Source organism: Lygodium microphyllum, chromosome 16 (assembly GCF_053477565.2).
Source record: "Lygodium microphyllum isolate KBCC chromosome 16, Lygodium_microphyllum_v1.1.10, whole genome shotgun sequence".
Lineage (NCBI taxonomy): Eukaryota > Viridiplantae > Streptophyta > Polypodiopsida > Schizaeales > Lygodiaceae > Lygodium > Lygodium microphyllum.
The window spans coordinates 61048761-61075470 of NC_141150.1; the positions used below are offsets into that span (position 1 = coordinate 61048761).

Here is a 26710-nt window from a genome sequence, read left to right on the forward strand (position 1 = left end):
GCGGGTAGTGGAAGCGTGAAGATTTGCAGCAGAGGAAGTGAGCAGGTGAGTGAGAGTCAGAGTCAGAGAGAGTACGAGCTGATTTCTGGGTGTACCAACAATGTGTTGGTACACAAAGAATAAAATGTATTTATACTTGGGGCCCGTAAGGGTGCATTCACATGTACAACATAATACACGTGTAAAATACACGGAGGTGAATAAAGAACCTTTACATCCCAACACCTACTCCCTCTCTCTCTCCCTCTTCCTCTCCCTTTCCCTCACCTCTTCAATGATGATGGGAACATCATCGGTGATGGGAACTTTGGCAAGGTGTCCGGAACCTCTTCTAGTGAGGGCAATTCTCCACCTTCCGATGCATCTAGACCTAACGACGAGTCCTCATAAGAGAGAAGTCATTTTGTATTTTATCATTTAGAGTCTTTTTATGAGCATTGAGTGATAGACTATTGCATCTGCCATGGCAAATGTCATTTTGCATATTTTTTCTCTCACTCAATTGAACATCTTACAATTTATCCAACACTAATTTTAAGTTTGGACTCTTATATGGCCTTGTAATCGTTGTCTAAACTCAAATTCATGAAAACTTTGTGCTTTCCATAATCTATCTTTAAGTTGCACAATTTGTATGTGTGCATGCTGATTTTATATATAATTTATATGTATTTTTTAAATAAACATACAAAACAACATATTTTATTCTCAATATTTTTGTGTACATACTAAATTGCACATATTTGCGTACTGAACGTATCGTACTAAACGTACAGAACCACCCATGTTTTGCAACATGTATTTAAGTATCATGGCATGGCAAAGTCAATCATCAATAATCAAGACCCTCAGATAACCAGTTTGTTTTGGAAGGGGCTATTTGAAAATATGGATACCATGCTGAATTTCCTTCGTCCTTGCATCCGCAAGCATATGGTCAATCAAAAGAGGCAAATTCTATAGTGTTTGATCTTGCGATGCTATGTATCTCAACATAAGTCATAGTGGGAGCACAATTTGTCTTTGGTAGGTTTACATACAATAATACAGTGCATAGTTCAACTAGCAAAGCTCTGTTTGAGGTTGTGGCCAATGGCAAGAAAGTGCCTCCTATTTTACACACAAATGTCAAGATCTTTAAGGCTGATCAATATGTAGAAAACATGGATACAACCTATGCAAAAGTTAAGTATGCTCTTCAGAAATCTCAAGAGAAACAAAAGAAGGCAACTAATCACCATAGCTGTGCTTTGCATTTTGCAGAGGGTATTATGTGTTGTTGCGTTTTGAAAAGGCAAGGCTGAAAAATATGAAAGGTAGAGAGAGATTCTATTCAAAGTTGAGTATGAGATACTATGGGCCCGTTTAGGTGTTGGAGAGGATCAGCGATGTTGCTTATAGGCTCAAATTACCTCCACATTGGCGGATACAGAATGCCTTGCATGTGAGCTTGTTGAGGCCTTTTCATGGTGATATGCTTAAGGAAGTCTCTGCTAAAATTCAGCCAAAGGTTGAGAAGGTAAATGAGATTTTGATACCCGAGCAGATTTTGGCACATAACAAGAGAAAGATCGGAGGTAAAGTTTCTAGAAGGTATTTGGTAAAGTTTCAAAACTATTCACCAATGGATACTAAGTGAATGGAATAGGATGACTTGGCAAACCATCCTCAGTTGTTGTAGCTTTAGGGGCTTCAAGCTATCAAGTTCAGTAGAGAATTATAGTGGATCTCGAATGTATTCAGCCTGCATCATGGATTCTATGGGTTTCTGGTGACAATATTAGATTCTCTATGAGTCTTAGGTTTTATGTATATTAACTGGAAATTTTCAGCAAGTTTTCGGCATTAGCATGGTAAAGCAACAATGGCTAATGTTGTTTTTGCTATGATGCCTTTTGGAAAATTCAAGTGCAGTATGTGTTGCTTTGGCACATTGCAATGCAATCAAGGATGATTGCAAGGATTTCAAGGGGATGGTCTATCACAAGGACGTGAAATTTAATTGCTTTGCTTAGCATTTGATTAAAAAGTTAATCAAATGCGCAAATGTGTGCAAACGTGGCTTGCGCATGTGAGGTGCACATCAATGATTTTTCGGTGTGGGACCCAAGACCCCAAGATATCAGTTGGTGTCAAAGGCAAAAGTTGCAATAGGTTATATCTAGCAAATACTAGGTGGTGCCAAGTATCAAAACTCAGTCTAGGATATTTAATTAGGCATTAGTATCAATGAGTGACACTAGGGAATTGGCATTAATTAATTAACTAATGCCAGTTCCGAGCTAATGAGTACTCAAGACCACTTGGGTGATAAATTGGCCTAGCCAATTTAATTGTTAGCACGTTAGATTATTATTATGGACACAGAATAATTATTAAAGTAATTTTCAAAATTTGTATTCTAAAAATTAATTTAATGGGTCGGATAATTCTGGAAATTCAATTTAGAAGGTTGCCACTTAGCAAACCTTGCTCATGCAAGTTTGAGACAGCTGAATTGGGGCTGAAGGGAAAAGAAAATCTTAGTTTTGCATTTTAGAGCTATTGGAAAGAGAGGCTGGGCTGCTATTACCTACTTTTAGGGCCGTTCTCACCCATTGGAGACCATTTAAGGCGGTTACATATTTCCAACCAATGAGAGCTAGTGATCGCAATTAATGCACTTTCTCCTGAAGCTTACAACATTTGATACTCCCTTTGCTGTTGATGAATCCATTTGGGGTTAGAAATCGGGTTTCACAAAATTCTCGTGATAAATCTCTAAACTTTCTCTCTCTATAGCATTCTCTCTCTTTCCCCAATCATTTCTCAGCTTTGCTCCAAGTTTTATAGCAATCTAACCATTGGAGGTGGAGATTTTAGTGAATCTCTGACGTAAACCCTAATTTACAACAAAAAATTAGGGTTTGACAGCCACCTCAGGAAGCATGCCTAGATTTAAAGGCTCCAGACTTGAATTTTTAGAGTTGAGATCTATGTATTTCAAGAGAATTCAAGAAGCCAACCAATCAGTATTTAATTGGGGTTAATTTATTTCCCAAGGAGCATGGGTGAAGGTCAATCCCCTAGCAAATCAAGGAGCAAATTGATTTGAAGGCTTGCTAGTCATTTATGACAACAAGAGGCACTTGGATTAGTGAAGGAGGTTGAAGAATCTCAGTTATACTCCATCCATTTGTTGGAATCAACGACCTGACCAATGTCCAAGATTAAGTGGAAACATTTGCATTTTCAGTTTATGTGAATTTTATACTTGTTGTAATTAGTTTTAAATCAAGTTACTACTACCCTATCCGAGGAGGAAGACTGGTTTCAGTAATAACTACTATCTTGGAAAAATGTACTTTGTTAGAACATGAAGTAACAACAATGTGCTTGGTTACTTGGAGACATGTATAGATAATTAAACATTGGCAATATCTAGAGTAACAACAACGTACTTGGTTACTTCAACACATGTATAAACACCTGTAGATTGCCAATACATGCAGTAACAGTATGCCTGGTTATTAGAAAACATGTTTGGTAATTTCATATGTCATGTTGGAGTTGCTTCCGATGTTTCAAAAGGGGGTATGTTGTCAAAATAATAAATGAACTTAATGATTTAATTAAACTTCACAAGGATTTTTAATTAAAATGAACTTTAATTCTGGTACCCCTATCACTTATCATTGTGGATATTGCACAAGAATTGAAGGATTTGACATCGAACATGCACTGTGCCACGAGGACATGGAATTTTATCGCTTTGGTTAGCATTTGATTAAAAGTTAATCAAATTTGCAAATGTGACTTGTACCTGTGAGATTCAAGTTAATTATTTCACAGTGTAGGATCCAAGACCCCAAGATATCAATTGGTGCCAAGGATAAAAGTTGTAACAAGTTATGTCTGACAAGTACTAGGTCGTACCCAGTGTTAAGATTTGGGCCTGTAACAACTTATTGGCCACTAATGTTAGTGGTGACATTAGAGACTAGGCATTAATTAATTAAATAATGCTAGTCTGGGGATCAGTAATAGCTCAAGGATACTTGGGAGACAATTTGGCTTAGCCAATTTAATTATTGGTTGGTGAAATTATTTTTATGAGCACTAGAATAATTATTAAATTAATTTTCAAAATGTGGCATTAGAAGGCTGCGACTTGGCAAAACTTACCCATGCAAGTGGAAAAAATGTTTTTGAGGTTAACACAGAGAGAAAGAGGGTTATTCCAGCCATTGTGAGAGAGAAGAAGGCAGTTAGAGAACAAGGAGATGTTGATGTAATTTGTTGCCATCAAGGACCACTCCTACACCAAGCAACAGCTATTTGGAGCCCTCCACTGCAAGTGACAATAGCCCAAGGTTCTTCTGGTGCAAGGACAGCATACAAGAGGAGGCAGCAGTCTTTTCGGTGGTCCTAAGCTATAGATGACAGCTCCCATGACTGTTTGAGCAAGGCGGCAATAATTTTTTAACCTTTCTCACGACGAAACTTTGAAATTTCTCTCTATAGCATTCTCTCTCATCCTAAAGCCATGTCAATCCAACCATTTAAGTTATCAGAGGAAGAGATTCCATTCAATCTCTACTGTAAACCCTGATTTACAGCAGAAATTAGGGTTTGACGGCCACCTCAAGATAGCCAATCTCCAAGTGAACCAAGGGGAAAATTGGTCTAAAGGCTTGCTAGTCATTAATGACAGCAAATAGCGCTTGGATTAGCGAAGGGTGAATCTCAGTTGTACTCCATCCATTTGCAACAAAAGCTAAAGAAATACTACAAGGGGCACCAGTTTTGAGGCTATTTGGGTATCCAATGTGAAGGGATGAGCTCGGAGTAGAAGTACGCAAGCGGAAGTAAAAGCTATGGTGGAAGAGAGAGAGAGAGAGAGAGAGAGAGAGAGAGAGAGAGAGAGATGTGGGAACTCCAATAGTCACAATGTGTGACTTGCCTTCTCTTTATTCAAATGTCATTGAAAGAATAAAGAATGAAGTAACAGTGATGGGCACCCGCCACCTGTAGTGTACAGGTGTGCAAGTACTATCAGTATAGTAATACACGGTGGCTAGGCATAGGCGCCTTTATCCCCAACCACCTTCCCACTTAAAGACAAATGTGCCCCTAGTGAGGAGAGAACGAGAAAAAAGTGACAAAGTACAAATGTACATAAGTACAACAGGACGAGGAAAAACCTCATCTCATCCAGCGCCCATCAATTTCCTAAGGAAGACAAAACGCTCCACTAAGAGACTTTTTGTGAACAAATCTGCAAGATTTTGGTCAAATGAGATCTTGACAAGGTCAACAAACCCGTCCTCAACGACCTCTTTGATGAAGTTATAACGTGCCTTGATGTGTTTTGTCTTCACATGGAAAACTAGATTCTGGGCTAATTGGATAGCACTCATAGAATCCAAATGCAGTGTAGAGACCATATCAGTAATACCAAGGTCTACCACCAGATGACCTAACCAAAGAGCCTTCTTGCAAGCCTCGGTGGCTACAATATACTCAGCCTCAGTAGTAGAGAGGGCCGTGCATTTCTGCACCTTGGACATCCAAGAAATAGCACCTCCAACAAAGGTGAAGACATAGCGAGAGGTGGACTTTCTACTATCTATATATCCTGTATAATCAGAGCCGGTGTACCCCATGACTCGTGTATCTTGACCACCATAACATATGCACATAGTTGCTATGCCCTTCAAGTACCTCATGATACCCCTCACAGCATCCCAATGTCGTCTGCCAAGTATAGCTATATAGCATACCACAAATCCCGCCGCAAATGCTGTGTCAGGACGAGTGGCTATCAAGGCATACATCAAACTACCCACTATGGATGCATAAGGAATCTTGGCCATCTCAGCCTTCTCCTCATTAGACTAAGGACAATCGGCCTAACTAGCCTTCACATGAGAAGGTAAAGGATAGCCAATGGACTTACCATCCGCATATGAAAGCACTCGAGGACTTTCTGGATATACTCCTTCTATGACAGATAAAGGAGCCCCTTAGAGCGATCACGCGTTATGCGCATCCCAAGAATATGCGAGACCTGTCCCTTGTTCTTCATCTCAAAGTTCTTTTTGAGCTGAGTTTTCAAGGCATCTAGCTCATCATGAGCGCTCCCAACAATAAGCATATCATCCACATAGAGTATCAAAATCATAAGGTTGCCATCACGAGCCTTCTTCATGTATAAACATGGATCCATAGCACTACAGTTGTATCCCTATGAATGCATAAAAGCGTCAAACTTGTGGTACCATTTCCTAGGTACCTACTTAAGGCCATAAAGGCTCTTTTCTCAACTTGCAAACTAGGTATTCCCTATCTTTTTCCTTAAAGCCCTTAGGCTGTTGCATATAAATCTCACAATGTAAGTCCCCATGTAGAAAATCCGTCTTTACATCCATCTAATAAAGGTCCGGATCTAGCTAAGCAACCAATGCTAGTACCATGCGTCTTAACATCCATCTGGGCTGGATAGTGATGGGCTGCAATCAGTGATGGCTGGAGAGCAAATGGTAGGTGGCAGATGGCTAAATCTGCACAATAGAGTGAAAAACCTACACAAAAGGATGAGGCTGAATGGTGGGCAACCTGTCTATTTATAGATGTTGAAGGGTACCCCAAAAAATTAGGGTTTTGAGGGACCACTGAAACTCTCTCAAACTGTGCACCAAATTTGTGTTTTTCATTAATTAAGCGTGTTTTGGGGCTGTTTAAAAATGCTAATCAACTATGAAGCATGCTTTAGCTCAACAACACCGATAGAACTTGTATATTTCTTCATTCAGCATTCATTGGCTGCGGATTTCTGCATTTTTTTCTCTCTCCCTTTCTCTCGTGTTCATTGTCTTTTAGTCTTGTCCATTCACTACACTTTGACAAGTGCAATGCCTGCTGTCCAGAAAATGCAGCTTATTCACTCCCATGTTTGTGGTCCCATGAGGACACGTGCACTTGGGGGACATCTTTACTTTGTCACCTTTATTGATAACTACTCTTGGTATACATGGGTGTATGGGCTAAAGGCAAAATCTGATGTATTTATGCATTTTAAACATCTTGTTGCAAAGTTTGAGTCTAAAACTAGCTTGAAAATGCAAACACATGGATAGAGGGGAGGAGTACATGTCTCATGCTTTTGAGACATATTTGCTTAACCATGGCATTACACATCAAGCCATTGTTAGAATGACACCTCAGCAAAATGGTGTTGCTGAGAGGAAGAATCGAATACTTATAAAGATAACTTGTTGTATGCTGAAAAGCAAGGGGCTACCTCAGAGGTTTTGGTTAGAAGGCCTTCAGTGTGTAAATCATGTGTTAAATCACGCCCCACTAAGGCACTGAAGATGATCACACCATTTGAAGCTTGGCATGGCAAGAAACCTAAAGTTGACTACTTTTAGGTGTTTGGATGAATAGCCTACGCACATGTTCCGAAAGAGCTTCGTGGGAAGCTTAATGACAAGGCTGTAAAATGCATTTTTATTGGCTACAATTCGGAGAGCAAGGGCTATCACTTATGTGACACACGCACAAAGAAAGCTTTTGCCAATAGGGATGTCATATTTGTTGAAAATGTAACCATTTTCACATGACCAATTTCAAATGCTAGCCACCATGACATTGGTGATGTCTTTGAGGGCCTTTCGTCACTTTCTTTGGAGTCCGTGCCTACTCTAAATGGCAAGACAGAGACATGATGATGGTTTGCCACATGCAATGGAAGATGCAATATAGCATGAAAGGGCTGCTATAAATGCAGCCAAAACAATCTCAAGATGGTTGTTACATACTCTCTAGGAGAGTAAAATGGATACTCCCTTACCTCAACACAATCAAAGGGCTTCTCGACATGCACCACATGATGCAAGGTGGGCACATTCGGCTGACTTTATGGAAGTAGATAATTGTGATGAGCATGTGTTTATGATCTGAGCTCACTGTTGGATGAAGATAAGCGCGAAGCTTGACAAGATGTACATTGGATGAAGATAAGCCTACTTCCTTGGCCAAAGCTCGACAAGATGTACATTTTATGCAAGCCATACAAGGTGAGTTAGACTATTGCCACTAACTCTACATGGGATCTTGTGGATTTACCACCTAGTAAGAAGGCCACTAGCACAAAATGGGTTTTTAAACTCAAACGCAAGGCTGATGGCACTATTTGTTAGCAGTCATGTTTATCATGCCTTGTCATCTCCTGCCTGTAAGCCTCAATTTGAGTCAGACGAGGACTTTTGGAGCTCTGACAAGTCTATTGTGTTTTGATGGGGAAGGCTACTCATTCTAGAGTGGCCATCTATGTGCATTTCTATGTATTTCCTCTAGTTGCCATGTTCCAATGTGCTTTTCTTGTGCAGTTTTTGCATTTCTCGAGTTATCCTTGCCTGTCAAACATTGTCCATGCCTTAGGGATTTTTTTTTAGCACGATCAGCACCAAATGCTGGTCAACCAGCTTTTTGGCATCCTTCTAGGGCAAGTCGGCCAGATTTGGGGATTAATGGCTATTTATAGCCTGCCCCTCTCCACACATAATTATCATCAAGTCATCTTCCTTCCTTCTGGCAGGTCCACACTCCAACTCCATCATCTTCCTCCGTCTCCGGTGTTGCTGTCATCATCAGCTTGATCTAGTGCCCTCACTGACGCTATGGGCTGCATGCAAGGACTGATCAGTCCTCCTGTATTCAGAATTTGTTCCTTATTCAATGCAAATTTCTTTTCTTCTTCTCTTGCAGATTGTCTCTCTTCCTTGTGCTCGAGTTCCTTCTTCCGTTGCGCACTCACATGGTATCATCACCAAAAGAGAGGACACCAAGCTGTGTGGAGCTACAGCACACCGTCTATTGCTAAGGTGACCACTCCAAAGTGTAGGCAACCATCCCAAACTCCTCCCAAATCTTGGTTTTGCTGTCACGCAGCCAATTCCCCTGGAGGCAGCCTGTTTTCTCCCCCTCTTTTCCTGCATCTTGCCGCCAACTATTGTTTGTATCAGCAAATGCAAACTTTGGTGGCACTAGCGACTAACCAAATTAGCAGGCGACAGATTTCTACATACTCGTTTTCAGCAAACGCAGCCTTTTTGTGTGCAAGGGACAGTTATTTTCCTCTAGGCAAACCATCTACATCAAATCTTTCAAGATCCTGTAGTTGCTTTCCACTCTTCGAGGGCCCATCTCGTCCAAACATAGTTTCTGTGGGTGTTTCTCTTGCAGGATATCGAAGATGTCTTATCACCAATTCTTTGTTGACTCAGAGGATGAGGTCTCTGCCCCTTCCTCTAAGAGACGAAGAGATTTTCGTGCTAGCTCATGCCACGAATGGAGGTCTCCTAGCCCGTTTGTACAGGATGCCTCTCCTCCCCGTTCTCTCCATGTTTCACAAAAGGCCTGTTCTACTGGGCTTCATATGCCATTCATGGCACCCTCTATACAGGTGCCCGTACTCCCTTCTTTACCCGAACTGGCTTGATGGTTCAAACTACTCACTTTGGTCGTGTAAGGTGGAGTGTATCCTTGATACCTTTGATCTTTGGAAATTTGTTACCCACCCTATTCCCCGTCCAGTGGAGGATCCTACCATTGTGGATCATCGATGGATCATGCAAACTTATGGGATTGGCTCAACTCTAGAGCTTGATCTTTCGAGCTTACAAGATTCTATCCTAGTGCATATGTGCAGGTTGCGGAAAGCAGGGGAAGTATGGACAAAGCTTGCTTCTTTGTACTATCAAACGACATTTGCCTACCGGATTACTCTCGAGAAGAAATTTTGGAAGCTCGCGATTGATGATTCTCCTTCCATGAAGGATCATATCAACAAGTTGGAGGACATGAGGGATGAGCTTGTGTCTCTTGGCAAGATGATCTCTTCAGAGAATATGGTTATGATTCTTTTGACTCAACTGCCATCTCCCCAATTTGATATCTTCTATACCAGCCTTCTTACATCAAGGACCCGTAAGAAGATTCTATGGGAGGAGCTTGCCCCGCTTGTTTTGGAGCATGACGAGCGTGCCAAAGAGGTAGCCAATGGATCCATCTCCACCAAAGCTTTTGTTGCAAGGTCGAGAGGGGGTAAAAAGAAGAAAGGGAAGTCAAAGGCTCTAAGACAAGAGAGTTTTTCAAGCTTTCACTCCGACTCGACAAAGCCTAAATGCCCATATTGTCAGAAGGGAACACATCCAAAAGAGAAATGTTGAAAGAAGTACCCTCACCTCCGTCCGAGAGCGAAGGATGGTGCTAAAACATCCAAGCCTTTTACCTCTACTCCAACAGTTACCCATGAGTCAGTGTTCCTTCATATTATTGACTTGAAGGAGATTTCTTCAGTGGTTGCCGCATCTTCTAAGAGGCCTTGACTAGTTGATTGTGGAGCTTCTAGTCTAGTCATATGACTCCACAAGGTGATTTGTTGTAGGATCTATGCCCTTCTAAGGGTTCTGTCACTATTGGTGACATTGTTTTGGTACCAATTTGTGGTGTTGGCACTTTGCCTTTATTTCTTGACCACACTTCAAGTTCCCTTTCACAACCCCTTTATGTTCCGGACTTGGGCTTTCAACTCCTCTCAATTTATGGCCTAACTAAGCTTGGTACTCGAGTTGTCTTCACTAAGCAAGCTATTTGTATTGAGGATTCTACTACAAGGGTTGTTATCACAACAGGTTGGCAAGAGAGTGGACTATACTCGCTCCATTCCCTTCTCTTATACAGGGTCCTCCCAGGCTATTGTCTATTGCTACACCCATTCATACTTGTACACCATCTTTTCCACAGGTTCCTTCCAATCCCCCACCCCCTCCTTCAATGGTTCCCTCGTTCCCCCCCCCCCTCCCCTGCCCCCCCCCCCCCCCCGCATTCTTTTCCAATGGGGATGATCTCAGCGATGCAACTGTGGATTTCCTGGCCCCTCATGTGTCAAAGGGGATTTCCAAAAAATCGTGAGAGGATCTTCTTCATCGGCAGCCTTCCTCGACAGACTTCATCAATATTGCATTCCTCTTGCCACCCCAAGATCCGTTTCTTCCTTGGCCTTCCACCACATCCACGATCTGAGGGGGGTGTTAGTAGTCATGTTTGTCATGCCTTGTCATCTCCTACCTGTGAGCCTCAATCTGAGTCAAACGAGGACTTTTGGAGCTCTGACAAGTCTATCATGTGTTTTGATGGGGAAGGCTACTCATTCTACAATGGCCATCTGTGTGCATTTCTATGCATTTCCTCTCATTGTCGAGTTCCAGTGTGTTTTTCTTGTGTAGTTTCTACATTTCCTGAGCTATCCTTGCCTATCGAATATTGTTCATGCCTTTTGGGATTTTCTCTATGCCACCTATATTTTTCTGGCTTTTTTTTTTTACCAGCACAACCAACATTAAATGCTGGTTGGACAGCTTTTTGGCATCCTTCTAGGGCAAGTCGGCCAGATTTGGGGATTATTGGCTATTTATAGCTTGCCCCTCTCCACACTTCATTATCAACAGGTCATCTTCCTGTTAGGATTCAGATCCTATCGGAGGGCAGTCGGACTGCCACGTGGCAGTCCGACCTGTTTCTGGACAGTCGGCTGCATTTAATGCAGCCGACCTGCATTTACTGGGCGCCTATTTTGTGGCTATTTATAGCAGATATTCCAGCAGTTTTCTCCCACTTCTGTTCGCAGATTACAGGCTGGAGGCTCGTGCAGATTTCATCTCTGTCTGCAGATTTCAAGTTGGAGATCGTGCAAACTGCAGCTGACTTCAAGGTGAACAGCAGGTTGCATCGTCGAGGTGGAGACACACAGTCCCGCGCACTGCGCCCGTGTACATATCTGCATATCTTTGTATACAGCACACTTTATACAGCAGATCTTCATCTTCCACTGTCTCTTTCTCTCTCTCTCTCTCTGCGTTCTCTCTCTCTCAGACTTGGTCCCATGCTTCCGCATCGCTGCACTCTGACATGGTATCAGAGCAGTGTAGAAGGGCTGGCTAAGTGAAGAACCAACCTGAAGAGGAGTTTCCATCACGACACAAGGCTGCGTTTCCAGCGTTTGAGGGCGAGCGGGAGGGCTGCGCCTCGGAACAAGGCTAAAGCGAGCGTGGGCGCGCGGGAAAGGAGTCCAGTTGGTGGTTTTGCTGCTGTTTGAAGCACTTGAAGGCTGAGTTTTCAGTCTTCAAGTGCAGGTTTTGCTTTTTCATCCCCTCTGGCAGGTGAAGAAGGTTCGGGACGCGGAAGAAAGAGCCCTAGCAGGCTGCGTTTTCACAGTCAGAGGGGGCTGCTTTTGCGTTTGTGAAGGCATTACAGGTGAAGATGTCTACAGAGATTGACTTGGAGTTCCAGACGATCATGGACCGGAAGGTGCCTGTCTTACCGGCTCTTCCCACAGATCAAAAGCTCGATGGCGACAATTACCGCATCTGGCGCGTGATGATGTTGGCCATCCTTGAGTCCTACGATTTGGCGGAGCTTGTACAGGAGGAGATCGACCGGCCCTCGATGAGAGATGAGTCCAAACTCTCTTCCGATGCTCGTGCGGAGTTGGCCAAGGCACAGTCTCACTGGGACAAACTGAATGCCCGGATTCGTTCTTTTCTTTTTCTGTCTTGTACTACAGCCGTGATAGCCCACATCGAGCACTTGACGGTGGCTCGGGAGATATGGCTGGAGCTTGATCAGATGTATAACCGAATGACCCTTATGAAGCGGGTTTCTTTGGAGATGCAGATTCGGACCTTGTCCATGAACAAGTCTTCTTCGTTGCGGGAGCACATCAACAAGCTTAGACAGCTTCAGATGCAGGTTCAGAATGCGGGGAAGCCGATTTCCTCCGAAGACATGGCGATCACACTCTTGTCCCAGTTGCCGCCACGATTCGGTGCTTTCTACTCCGCCCTTATTGCTTCGGGACGTGAGTCTACTCTTCGATGGGAAGAGCTAGTTCCTATGGTCTTGGACCAAGAGGAACAACTGAAGGGACAGCATGCTTCCAAGTCGGAAGCCTTGACAGGTCAAGCCTCTCAGAAGAAGGGGAAGGACCAAAAGAAGAAGAAGGAGGACAACAAGTCAAAGAAGAACAAGGACAAAGAATCCACATGCCATATTTGTGGAAAGACTGGCCATCGGAAGAAGGATTGCCCTGACAAAGACAAGAAGGACACCAACAAGAAGGACACGAAGGATTCTGGAGCGGTGGCTGCACCCTCATCAGCTGCGTTTCTTTATCTAGCTGTCATTGAGGACTCTACACCGAATGCTTCTGATGCTGCGATGACAGCTCCCCAGGCTCGAGAGTGGATCGTTGACAGTGGTGCCTCCCGGCACATGACTCCTTCATCAGTTGATGTTGCCCAGTTGCGACCTTCGCATGGGCAGATTCTCATTGGAGATAGCTCTTCGGTGTCTATTGCAGGACGGGGTGAGATGCAGCTTATTCCAGATGGACGTGGTGGTACTCATACCTCAAAGGTCTTGCATGTACCAGGTTTAGGGTATCATCTATTTTCGGTTCATAAGATTTGTTCCCTTGGACTTTTGGTAGAGTTTGACAGTGATTCGGTGCGAGTCCTTGATCGTGCGTCAAGGAAGGTTCTCTCTCATCAGGATATGAGGAGAACGGCATCTACAAATTGACGTCTTCTACCGCCCTCCTTACTCTTCTTCTTACCTCTCAGACATAGTGGTGAGCCAACAGCCATGCGTCTCCTGCATTCGTGGGAAACAGCATAGGGATGCGATTCCCAACAAAGCTTCGCGGCGGTCTTCTTCACCGATGGAGCTTGTATCTACGGATCTTTGTGACCCTATGAGGAACGAGTCCTTGAGAGGCACCTCATACTTCATGTTGATCGTAGATGACTACAGCAGGATGACTTGGGCCTATTTCTTGGCGTTGAAGTCGGAGGCCTTCTCCCACTTCAAGGATTGGCTTCTCTTTGAGGAGAACCGATCGGGCCGGCGATTGAAGACCCTGTGATCCGACAAGGGTGGTGAATTTGTTTCTAATGAGTTTGCTCGTTTCTGTGCAGATAAAGGTATTCACCAAGAGTTTGCTAATACCAACACTCCTCAAGAAAATGGCATTCTTGAACGGAAGAACCGAAGTGTGATCGAGATGGCGCGCACCATGATGGAGCATCGACAGACACCTCAGTTTCTGTGGGCCGAGGCTGTGGCTACTACAGTCCACATCCTTAACTGATCCCCCACTTCGGCCGTTGATGGGATGACACCTTTTGAGGCTTACTTTGGGACTAAGCCCGATGTTTCTTATTTTAGGGTTTTTGGGTGTGATGCCTATGTTCACATTCCCAAGCCTCATCGTGATAAATTTGAAGCAGCTTCCCAAAGACAGGTGTTTGTTGGCTACAACTCTCAGTCCCAAGGCTATCGTTTGTATGATCCCGTCAAGCGGGATGTGTACACCAGTCGAGATGTGCGGTTCAAGGTTCCGGCCATAGCAGCGGGTGAGGAGCATCCCGTTCTTGGAGATCCAGGGGAGAGTTGGGCTCCCGAGACAGTTCCTTTGGAGCCCGTGCCTTTTGATTCCGATTCTATTTCCGATACAGAGTCTACCGTTCCACCGGTCACCCCCGAGGAGTTACCACCGGTGGATATCCCAGAGTCTTCAGCTGATGGAGAGAGACGAGGAGAGGTCCGGCCTCCTTGTTGGGCCCGTGACACACTCCGTGATTCAGGGATTGAGGGGGTCCCTGAGGAGTGGGAACCGCAGGATGGTCCGCGGCGGTCACGGAGGCACCAGGCACATTCTACGGAGCTTGTTTGCTCTAACTATTGTTTGATGACCCGTGTTATGCAAGATCGAGAGCCCACCTCCGTGAAGGAGGCTTTACAGTCCGCACCATGGAAGAAAGCTATGGAAGCCGAGTTGGAGGCTATTGAGAGGAATGGCACTTGGTATCTCGTGCCTCGCCCCCCGAATAAGAAGGTGATTGGCATCAAATGGGTCTTCAAGACCAAGTACCTTAGCGATGGTTCTTTGGACAAGCACAAGGCTCGCCTTGTTGCTAAAGGTTTTGCACAGCGCCCAAGGATTGATTGTCATGACACTTTTGCCCCCATTGCTCGTATGGCGACTATTCGAGCTGTTCTTGCCTTGGGTGGCCATAGGAGATGGCCTGTCTACCAATTGGATGTGAAGTCGGCCTTCCTCAATGGTGATTTGAAGGAGGAGATCTATGTAGAGTAGCCTCCTGGCTTTGGATCTTTAGATGGGAAAGTCTACAGGTTGAAGAAGGCTTTGTTGTTAGCAGTCATGTTTGTCATGCCTTGTCATCTCCTACCTGTGAGCCTCAGTCTGAGTCAGACGAGGACTTTAGAAGCTCTGACGTGTCTATCACTTGTTTTGACGGAGGAGGTAGCTCATTCTAGAGCACTCGGTTTATTGCATTTCAGTGCATTTTCTCCTCCAGTCGGGATTTTATGTGCATTTCCTGGGGCAGTTTCTGCATTCTTCAGCCTGCCTCACCTGCCGAACATTGTCCATCCTTTCCGGGATTTTTCTGAGCATTCCTGGCATTTTTACCAGCATTAAATACTGGTCGGATCAGCATTAAATGCTGGTCGGACATATTTATGGCCTCAAATTTCAGGTCGGCCAGTTTTTGGGTTTTTTGGCTATTTATAGCCATTTCCCACTTGGCAGTCAATTGTATTATCATCTTCCCTCCTCCTTTGGCAGGTGCACACTCCGACTCCGTCATCTTCCTCCGTGTTCGGTGCTGCCATCATCATCAGCCTGATCTGGTGCCCTCACTGACGCTTCGGGCTGCGTGCAGGGGCTGATCAGTCCACAGTTTTGTATTCAGCATTCATTACAGTCAGTGCAGATTTTCTTCCTTCATTTTCTGCTGTCTCTCTCTCCTCCTCTGTGTTCGTGTTCTTCCGTTGCGCACTCTCACATGGTATCAGAGCCTGACTGAGAGCACGGAGGACCTAACCTTGTGGAGAGATACCTCACCCCTCTTCTGCTGCTGTCGCCTCATCTCCAACTGCCCAGGCGGCCCCTCCAGGTGGCCATTCTTCTTGCGTTTGCTGCAGACAACTACTCCCGAGGCTGCCACATCATCAAACGACCCCTCCTGCTTGCGTTTACCATCAGGCGGCCCCTCCTTCAGCTGGGCGACACATCATCAGACTGCGTTTTGGGTGGTCGTTTCCACTCCTGGCGGCTCATCTCCTGCTGGCGACCCACTCCCAGGCTGCGTTTTGGTGCTGGCGGTTTCTGTTCTGGTGATCTTCATCAGATACCCTTGCGTTTTGCAGCTCCAGGTGTTTGTAGGCTATCATAGCCTGTGTTTTGGTGGTTGGTGACCAGACTGTTGGTCCTACTTCGGCTTCGGCACAATTTTCTTTGGTGTTTGGTGTTTTGCAGATTGAAAGATGTCTTCTCATCAGTTTACAGGCTTTGATGACTCAAATGACCAGCTTTTGTCTCAACACTCATATGAACGGAGGCGTGATTTCTATCACGAGGACCGTCGTCCGGAGTCTATTCCTCTTTCCCGTCCCCCTTCTATTCATGTATCTCGGCGAGCCCCTTCCAATGGGCCGAAGATGCAGCCTTTGGTACCCCCTGTACAGGTACCCGTACTTCCTCAACTGCCCAAAGAGGACCGGTTGGATGGCTCCAACTTTTCTCTATGGTCCTGCAAGGTGGAGTGTATCTTGGACTCCTTCGATCTTTGGGAGCTTGTTTCTGTTCCTATTCCCCGGCCTAAGGTGGATCCCGCAGATGGGACATCTATGGATCGTGCAGCCTTATGGGATCGGCTTAATTCTAGAGCCAGATCTTTCCTCTTTCTGAGTTTGCAGGATTCTGTCCTTGTTCATGTTCACAGGTTGAAGACTGCAGCAGACGTATGGAGAAAGCTCGCGTCTCTCTATCAACAGAAGACGTTTGCCCACCGGATATCTCTCGAAAAGAAGTTGCGGATGCTTGCTATTGATGATAGTTCTTCCATGAAGGACCACATCAACAGATTACAGGATATGAGGGATGAGCTTGCATCCCTCGGTCGGACGATATCTTCTGAAGACATGGCTATGATTCTTTTGACTCAGCTGCCATCACCTTGGTTTGATGTCTTCTACACCAGCCTTCTTACATCGAGGACCCGTGAGCAGCTTCTATGGGAGGAGCTATCCCCGCTTGTCTTGGAGCAGGACGAGCGACTCAGAGAGGTCAGTGCTAGTGGATCCGACTCCACTAGAGCCTTTGTTGCAGGTTCGGGAGGACAGAAGAAGAAGAAGAAAAAGTCAAAGGCTAAGAAGCAGGATAGTTCTTCAGGCTCTGACTTAGATTCAAAGAGACCGAAGTGCCCACACTGTGGGAAAGGGACACATCCCGAGGAGAAATGCTGGAAGAAGTACCCTCACCTTCGTCCGGGAGCGAAGGGTGAATCTACATCGGAGCCTTCTTCTACCTCTACACCAGCTGTTACCCATGAGTCAGTGTTCCTTCATATCCATGCTTTGGAGGAGGATCCTTCTTCCGTGGCTGCAGTGTCTTCTGCGCAGCCTTGGTTAGTAGACAGTGGTGCTTCGAGTCATATGACTCCCCGAGGTGATTTGTTACAGGATCTCCGTCCATCAGAGGGTTCAGTCACTGTTGGTGACATTTTATCGGTGCCTATTAGTGGTGTTGGCACATTGCCTTTGTTTACCGACCGACCTTCGAGCTCCTTTTCCCAGGCCCTACATGTTCCGGATTTGGGCCTTCCCCTCCTCTCAGTTTATGGTCTTACGAGGCTTGGCACACGAGTGATCTTCACCGAGCATGTCATTGTTATTGAGGATTCTCTTACAAGAGCTGTCTTATCTACAGGTTGGCAGGAGAGCGGGCTTTACAAGCTCCATTCCCCTTCTTTGATGCAGGGTCCTCCGAGGCAGTCTATTGCTACACCCGTTCCCGCTTATGCACCTTCTATTCCACAGGTTCCTTCCCATCCCCCACCTTCTTCTCCGGTGGTTCCCTCGTACCCCCCATCCCTTTCCGAGGAGGACGATCTCGGTGATGCGGCTGTGGATTCCCTGGCCCCTAGTGTTTTAGAGGGGGATTCCCAGGATCGTGAGGAGCTTCTTCAGCAGCAGTCTACATCGACGGACTTCATCGACCTTAGCATTCCTCTTGCCACCCCAGGATCCGTTTCTCCCTTGGCCTTCAGCCACATCCAGGATTTGAGAGGGGGTGTTAGCAGTCATGTTTGTCATGCCTTGTCATCTCCTGCCTGTGAGCCTCATTCTGAGTCAGACGAGGACTTTAGGAGCTCTGACGTGTCTATCACTTGTTTTGACGGAGGAGGTAGCTCATTCTAGAGCACTCGGTTTATTGCATTTCAGTGCATTTTCTCCTCCAGTCGGGATTTTATGTGCATTTCCTGGGGCAGTTTCTGCATTCTTCAGCCTGCCTCACCTGCCGGACATTGTCCATCCTTTCCGGATTTTTCTGAGCATTCCTGGCATTTTTACCAGCATTAAATACTGGTCGGATCAGCATTAAATGCTGGTCGGACATATTTATGGCCTCAAATTTCAGGTCGGCCAGTTTTTGGGTTTTTTGGCTATTTATAGCCATTTCCCACTTGGCAGTCAGTTGTATTATCATCTTCCCTCCTTCTTTGGCAGGTGCACACTCCGACTCCATCATCTTCCTCCGTCTTCGGTGCTGCCATCATCATCAGCCTGATCTGGTGCCCTCACTGACGCTTCGGGCTGCGTGCAGGGGCTGATCAGTCCACAGTTTTGTATTCAGCATTCATTACAGTCAGTGCAGATTTTCTTCCTTCATTTTCTGCTGTCTCTCTCTCCTCCTCTGTGTTCGTGTTCTTCTTCCGTTACGCACTCTCACATTTGTATGGCCTCAAGCAGGCTCCGCATGCATGGAACGAGAAGATTGATTCGTTCCTTCAATCACAGTTGGGATATCGGCGTTCCAAGGCCGATCCGCAGCTTTATATACACACTTCCAAGGCTGGTTGTGTGCTTTATGTGTTGTATGTTGATGATTTGATTGTCACAGGTGATCATGCACAGAAGGTCCAAGAGACAAAGGCAGCTTTACATCAGACATTCGAGATGACGGATTTGGGTCTACTCCATTTCTTCTTGGGCCATGAGATTTATCAGTCTCAGAGGGGGATTTTCATCTCTCAGCAGAGATATGTACAAGAGCTCTTGGTTTCTTTTGCGATGGAGGATTGTCGGACCATTTCTACTCCTATGGATCCGAACTGGATGGCCACTTCACATTCAGCTTCTCCCATGGCGGATGCTTCCCACTATCGTCAGTTGATTGGATCATTGATTTGGCTTCTCAACACTCGTGTTGATCTTTGTTTTGCTGTTGGTCTCTTGGCGGGGTTCATGAGTGAACCTCAGACGGTGCATTGGCAGGCTGCCCAGAGGATACTTCGGTATTTGAGGGGGACATCTGATTTAGGGATTCATTATCCAGCAGGCACAGGTGGTTCAGATCTTGTACTTGCAGGTTGGAGCGACTCGGATTGGGCTGGTGATGTGGACCACAGGCGGTCTACAACAGGTTACTGTTTTACCTTGGGTGCTGGTGTTATCTCCTGGAGTAGCAAGAAGCAGCCCACGGTAGCCCTTTCGTCTACGGAGGCAGAGTATCGGGCCGCGTCTTCCACCACGTGTGAGGCTATGTGGCTTCGGAGATTGTTGGAGGAGCTTGGTTGCCCCCAGAATCGTCCTACTTTACTGCAATGTGACAATGAGAGTTGCATTGCCTTGGCACGGAATCTTGTTTTCCATGCCCGGACGAAGCACATAGAAATCCAATACCACTTCATCAGAGAGAAGCTTCTGGATGAGACCATCGCGGTGGAGTACTGCAAGACGGAGGACAATCTTGCAGATTTGTTTACGAAGGCACTTCCCCAGGCTCTACTTCGGAGACATACCCGATCCCTTAGGCTTCTGCCCCGCCCAGGCTCTGAGAGGGGGTGTTAGGATTCAGATCCTGTCGGAGGGCTGTCGGACTGCCACGTGGCAGTCCGACCTGTTTCTGGACAGTCGGCTGCAGACCTGCATTTATTGGGCGCCTATTTTGTGGCTATTTATAGCCGATATTCCAGCAGTTTTCTCCCACTTCTGTTCGCGGATTACAGGCTTGAGGCTCGTGCAGATTTCATCTCTGTCTGCAGATTTCAAGTTGGAGATCGTGCAGACTGCAGCGGACTTCGAGGTGAACAGCAGGTTGCATCGTCGAGGTGGAGACACGCAGTCCCGCGCACTGCACCCGTGTACATATCTGCATATCTTTGTATACAGCACACTTTATACAGCAGATCTTCATCTTCCACTGTCTCTTTCTCTCTCTTCTCTCTGCGTTCTCTCTCTCTCAATCTTGGTCCCACGCTTCCGCATCGCTGCACTCTGACACTTCCTTCCTTTTGGCCACTGCACAACTCGGACTCTATCATCTTCCTCCATCTCCAGTGCTAATGTCATCGTCAGCCTCATCTAGTGCCCTCATTGACGCTCCGGGCTACATGCAAGGACTGATAAGTCCTTTGTATTCAAAATTTGTTCCTTGTTTAGTGCAGATTTCTTTTCTTCTTCTCTTGCAAATTCTCTCTCTTCCTCTATCTTTGAGTTCCTTCATATGTTGCACACTCTCACACTATTGACAGGTACAAAGCATGATTGTTAGCAAAAGGCTATGTGCAAAAGAAGGGCATAGACCATAAGGAAACTTTTGCTCCTACATCCTATATGAGTACGGTGAGATGTGTGATTGCTATGGTTGCAAATTATGGTTGGAAAGTATATCAATTGGGCATTAAGATAGCATTTTTGAATGGGGATTTGCATGAGGATGTTTATGTATCACAAGCTCCAAGATTTATGGTTGAAGCGAAAGAGCACATGGTATGCAAGTTGCATAAAGCCCTCTATAGTCTCAAACAGGCTCCTCATACATGATACTCTAAAATTGATGCTTATTTGGCCAGCAAAGGGTTCAAAAATAGTCCGACCGCTTCCACTCTATACATTAAAAATGAAGGGAGGGACTTGCTAATTATCATTCTTTATTATGTGGATAACATGCTACTCACTAGATCTAAAAATGAAAAAATTGCAAACATAGCAACCAAAAACATCAGAAACGTTTAGAAACAAAACATCAGAAACGTGTTTCGTAAGTTTCTTTCAAGACGAGATAAAATAAGAAACGCAGGTTTTTTTATATAGGGATTTTTAATAGTTTTGACTAGGGAAAGAGGTTCTAAATCTCTATGGAACTCTCTCTTAAACAAAGAATGGCTAATTGAGCTTCAGTGATAATAGAGTCAATTGAGAATAATACATTATACGTTACATATCCATGATCCATTATTGATTTGTCACTTAGTTAGTCTTTGGATAAGCTATACTATGGTTTAGAACTCAAACATTATGATTCATACATATCATACAAAGAAAGTTGAAATTAACATGTAAATAGTCTATCTATATTATGGACTGAGTCAAGTTGCAAAATCATGATTCTCATTTCAAAACAAACATAAAAATGTCAAAATCGAGAATAAATCGTAATATCATAAATAACTCATAAATGAGACTAAAGTCGTATAATATTCAAAACTCAAGACAACAATAGATACTAGATTGACAAAGTCCAATAACTAAACAAAATCACAAAAAAATTTAGTCTCTCATCCAAAATCTTAAGCCCTCACGAGTCATTACACATCATCATCATCACTTTTGACATTGCCCAATAGTTTTTGTCAAAAAAACCATGTTTTGGGTTCCAACTCGCCAAAAAAATAAAAATAAATAAAAACGTTTTCAAATTCAAAGAAATGTGTTTATTAGTTGCTATGATTGCAAATTTCAAGGCTGAATTAAAACATGCATTTGCTATGTCAAATATGGGCTGTCTACACTATTCCTTGGGGATTCAATTCACCCAAAATCAGCATGATATCATCATGTCACAATCATAGTATGTGGATAAGCTATTACAGAGGTTTAACATGCAAGATTACAAACCTATGTGCACTCTTATGGAGCCAAGCTTAAAGTTGGCTATGCATGGTGGTGAAGAGATGTCTGATTTTGCAATTTACAGTTTTATTTACCTTTGCAACACACCCCTTGACATTCAGTATGCAATATCTCAAGTGAGTAGGTATATGAACAAGACATGGACTACATTGGCAAGCTGTTAAGTGGAACTTCAAATATTTGCGAGATACTCAATCACATGCATCTATTTCCCAGGGGGGAGACTTGCGCTTACAAGCTTGCAGTGATTTTGATTGGGCTGGTAATACAAACAATAGGCAATCTACTAGTGGACACTTTCTTTCTAGACTGCTCATGCATTTCATGGCTAAGCAAAAAACAGCCTATAATGGCTATCTTGTCTTGTGAGGCTGAGTACAAGGCAACCTTCACAGGTATGCCCCGGTCATCATGAACTTGTCCTTTCAGGTGGTGAGAGAGATCAGCCCGCAAAGAGACAGGTATCATAATCACTTTTGCACCTACCATGCTTTCATAACAACACTCCATGTTAAGTAATCAGGGCCGTGAAGTTTGTCATCAATGGAATAGTAGTAAGGAACCATCTGGAGAGGATAGGAAGAGAAGACAACAAATAGAGAAATAGAGGGAGAGTACAACCAAACATAACACAAACTGCACAATTGACAAGTTCACATGCAATGTAAAGAGGAGCTAATAAATAAACAACTACAAAATCCGAGATGATCAATGTGAAAACAGCCAAAAAGCACTGTCAAAAGGATAATAACCTATCGCCTAACCTGCACTTTAAATGCAGAAAGCGGTAGCTTATCTCTCAATTGGGTCACAAGCTTGGCTCACCCATCCCTAGAGTTTTTTCGAGTGTTCCGTTCAAGGCCTCTCTACTTTCATTAGCCTATTGTGGCCTTCCATTAGATCGGGCTTTCATCTGGGGGGATCTAACTCCTAGGTTGGCATTCTTCATTCACCGACTTCATCAACTTCCTACCACCCTCAAATCCATTACATCTCCTTTGGCCTTTCGCCACATCCAAGATCTGAGAGGTATTAACAAACGTATGTCTTGTACGGTCATCTCATGAAGCCAACCTTCCTTCTTGGAATGGGTGGTAATAACCTGATTTAAGAGTTAATTACAAAAATAAATAAATGCATATAAAATGAAATACACACTTTACCATAACATTCTTGGGGAGTACAGCAATAAATAAATGCACATAAAATGAAATACACACTTTACCATAACATTCTTGGACAGTAGGCACCCTGTTGGCCCCAAAATTGATGCCCCTTGCGGTATTTCTTTAGCTTTCATTCAATTGGAAGGAGTACAACTCGAGATTCTTCAATCTCCTCCTGCTAACCAATCGCTCTTACTGTCATAAATGACCAGCAAGCCTTTTGGGTCATTTGCCCCTTGATTCACCCAGGACTTCTTCTCCAATTTGACCCTTGGCTAGCCAAATGCTGCCCTAAATCAATTTGGGATGGGCTGGCTCCTAAAATCCCTCGATAATCTTCAATTATCAGCTACTAATTTCAGTCCCTTGAGACTAATTTTTGCTGTAAATTAGGGTTTATTGCAGAAATTACAGATCAGCCCACCAAAAATGGCTGAAATCACCTCCAAATGGCTGAGAATTGCTAAGAATGGCTGAGCATATGCTGAAGGAGATGAGAGAATGCTATAAAGAGAGAAAATTCTGAGATTTGTTGCGAAGAACTGATCAAAATCAGCCGTTGCCCTGCAGTACCAGCCCCAAACGGATGCACCAACAACAATAGGAGCATCAGAGACTGTGATCTTCAAGAGAAAGTGCATCAGCAGCAATTGCCAGCTTCCCAAGGTCAAGAATATGCAATCTCCATCACCAAAATGGTCTCCAATGGCTGGAAAATGGCCCCAAAAGCTGGCAGCAACAATCCAACACCTCTTTCCAACAGCTCCAAAATGAAAATACGAGATTTCCCTCTCTCTTCAGCCCTATTTAGCCTTTCCCCCACTTGCATGGGAAAGTTTTACCAAGTGGCAGCTTTCTTAATCCATTTTCAGCAATTTTCAGCCATTGAATTAATTTTCAAAATTAATTAATTCTGAAAATTAATTCAGTCCTTAATCCATGCCCAGAAAATTAACCTTGCCTATCCAAAAATTAATTGGCTAGGCCATTTGCAACCCAAAGTGGTCTCATGCATTAATTGACCCTTAGACAAGCATTAATCCATTAATTAATGCCTAGTCCCTAGTGTCACCACTAACACTTAATGGCCAATTAATGGTCCTAGGGGCAAACTGACACCAAAATTCACCTAGAATCTAACAAGTGTAACTTGTTACAGCTTTTTGCCTTTGACACCCATCTTTTTCACAGGGTCCTTTGGCTTTCAACTGTGAAAAAGTAGCTTGCACCTCACATGTGCAACACATGTGCATCTTTTAATTGCACATTTGATTAATCCTTTAATCAAATGTCAATTAAACATAAGCAAAGCATCAAATTTTCACGTCCTCGTGACATCTCCTACCTTTGAACCTCAATCTAAGTCAAACGAGGACAATAATAATTCCTCTAGCATTGTGATTATCCATCACTTTATGTGTTTTAGACATTGTAGATGGAGCATACATCAATGCACTTCGTTTCTAGCATTGTAAACATTTTGGTCAATAAGGAAAGCTCACCTAGGTGCCCATATTTTGGGCTGGGCTAGTTATATACCAGTCGTAGCCTCTGTTTGCCTATTTATAGACAATAGACAACCACCAATGAAGGTTTCCTTTGTCATCATATGAAAAACATTGACAAAAAGTATCTTAATGTTCCTTTCAAATCTTCATCAAAGAATGTCCACTTTTTCTCATGAGTCATCATGCTCCACTTACTTTGAAGGCTTATAAAAAAAGTAATAACTCTTGTCACAAAAGGTGACAAATGAATGCGGCGTCTATCAACAAAGACCCAACTAATTCCCAATTGTTTGATCACCACTTTGAATGGTATCACGAGTACTTCTTACACCAAAGTTCCCGAGGTATAGCTTGATCCTCCTTACACTTTGTTGGCAAACCATCACCTTGCCATGTTGTTTGCAGCCTATCCACCTATGTCATTGACATCATGGCAATACACGATCATCTTTAAATTCTACAACCTATTATAATATCGATGATCTCTCTCACTCCATCTAACTCTCTCCAATTCCACCCAGACCCATTTGTGTCAATTGTACAAATGCCCAACCATCATCAAATGCTAGATGAGGCCTTGTGCTTAATTTCAAGTGCCCAATGATCTTATCTTTATAATTTCTATGGTTGTCTATGTGGAACACAGACGTATAATTTCTAGAAAATCTACATGTGTGAGCCAATCCAAAGTCATGACCATATCAATGTCGTAGCTGTTTCTTGGGCATGGGATGTATGGAAGCCTCAATTTCAGGCCTAGTAAACACAATTGTAAAATGTTTTTGTACCTGGTTCTGAAATTTCCTTCTATAAAAGAACAAACTATATGTGTTATATCCTTTGTGCCTCACAACTGTAGGTATTCTTGTACCTGGCTAAGAAAATAAACACTTCCAACTCCCAGGAGATGAGACATGTGCAACATGCCTATAGATTCCAAAACTTCCTCTTAAAGGAAAACAATCTATATCTCTTGTATCCTGATCAATCAAGCAAGTTGTCTTCTACCAGTTAAAAACTTCGCGAACACACTATAAATAACTTCACACATATGTGCACACATGAATGCACGCAAGCTCTCTCTCTCGCTTGCAAGATTGAATAAATGTCTTTTCAACTACTTCTTGAGCTTAATTGGACCTCTCTCCATGGAAACAGTACCTTCTTGAAATATAGAATGCCTTCATTGGGATACATTGGTCACCGCGCTGCAAACTGGCAGGTTTAACGAGGAGGCTGTTGTGGCGCAGCGAGTTGTCATCGACTTTCTTGACCACTTTGGCAGGGCGGGAGGGGAGGTTTTGCGGGAGGAGATGCACCTTCTCCTTGCTCTTGGCCGGGAGGCTCTCAACCGCCTTCTCGAAGATGATCCTGCTAGAAGGGCCCGCAGGCCCCTCGAGGTCCTGCACGGAGGCGAACTCGGACGAAGGCTGCTGCGGCATGTTGGTGGAGGCGTGGCACCTGCACAGTAGAAGTCCCGCGGCAAAGGCGACGCTCCGCATCGGCTCCCATGGCGCGCCCGACGAGACGGTCCGGCTCTGTGGAGAGAGCTTCCGAAGAAGGTAGTAGTTGCTCCGTAGTGCCGCCATTGCGGAATTAGGAGGGTCCGAACATTGACAGGTGAAATTCCATTAGGAGTATGAGTGACGTTCACGAAATAAACAAGGCATCGCATTTTTTCAAATAACAAAAAGAAGAGCAATTTTGTTAGCAAATACCAACACCTTCGAATAGTAATTTATGGGGGTGTTTTGAATCAAATTATGTGTTTTTGTAATAGTGTCAAGGTTTATTTATTGCGGTCAATACATTATCAAAGTGAAAGTAAAGTAAGTATAGCCACCACAACTTCCATCGTCTAGACTTATTCTTGTGGATATCAAGTTGGGACACTCGGAAGGTGGGTGAGTTAAGGGGAGTTAAGAGAGAGTAATCACAATCATATTGTGGCTTTTAACCACCATGTTAGTTCATCATGGAATAATGTGG

The 26710-nt window shown here is 44.1% G+C and overlaps 1 protein-coding gene across 1 annotated transcript in view; it reads right to left on the bottom strand.

Moving 5' to 3' along the window:
- LOC148022899 (protein RETARDED ROOT GROWTH, mitochondrial-like) overlaps nucleotides 1–26381 on the bottom strand; it is a 41742-nt gene extending 15361 nt beyond the window's left edge. Inside the window, exon 1 of the mRNA XM_087695846.1 lies at nucleotides 25883–26381. Within this exon, the coding sequence (XP_087551972.1) occupies nucleotides 25883–26310 (428 nt within the window). The 5' untranslated portion in view covers nucleotides 26311–26381. The remainder of the gene's footprint in view (nucleotides 1–25882) is intronic.
- Nucleotides 26382–26710: the final 329 nt, after the last annotated feature.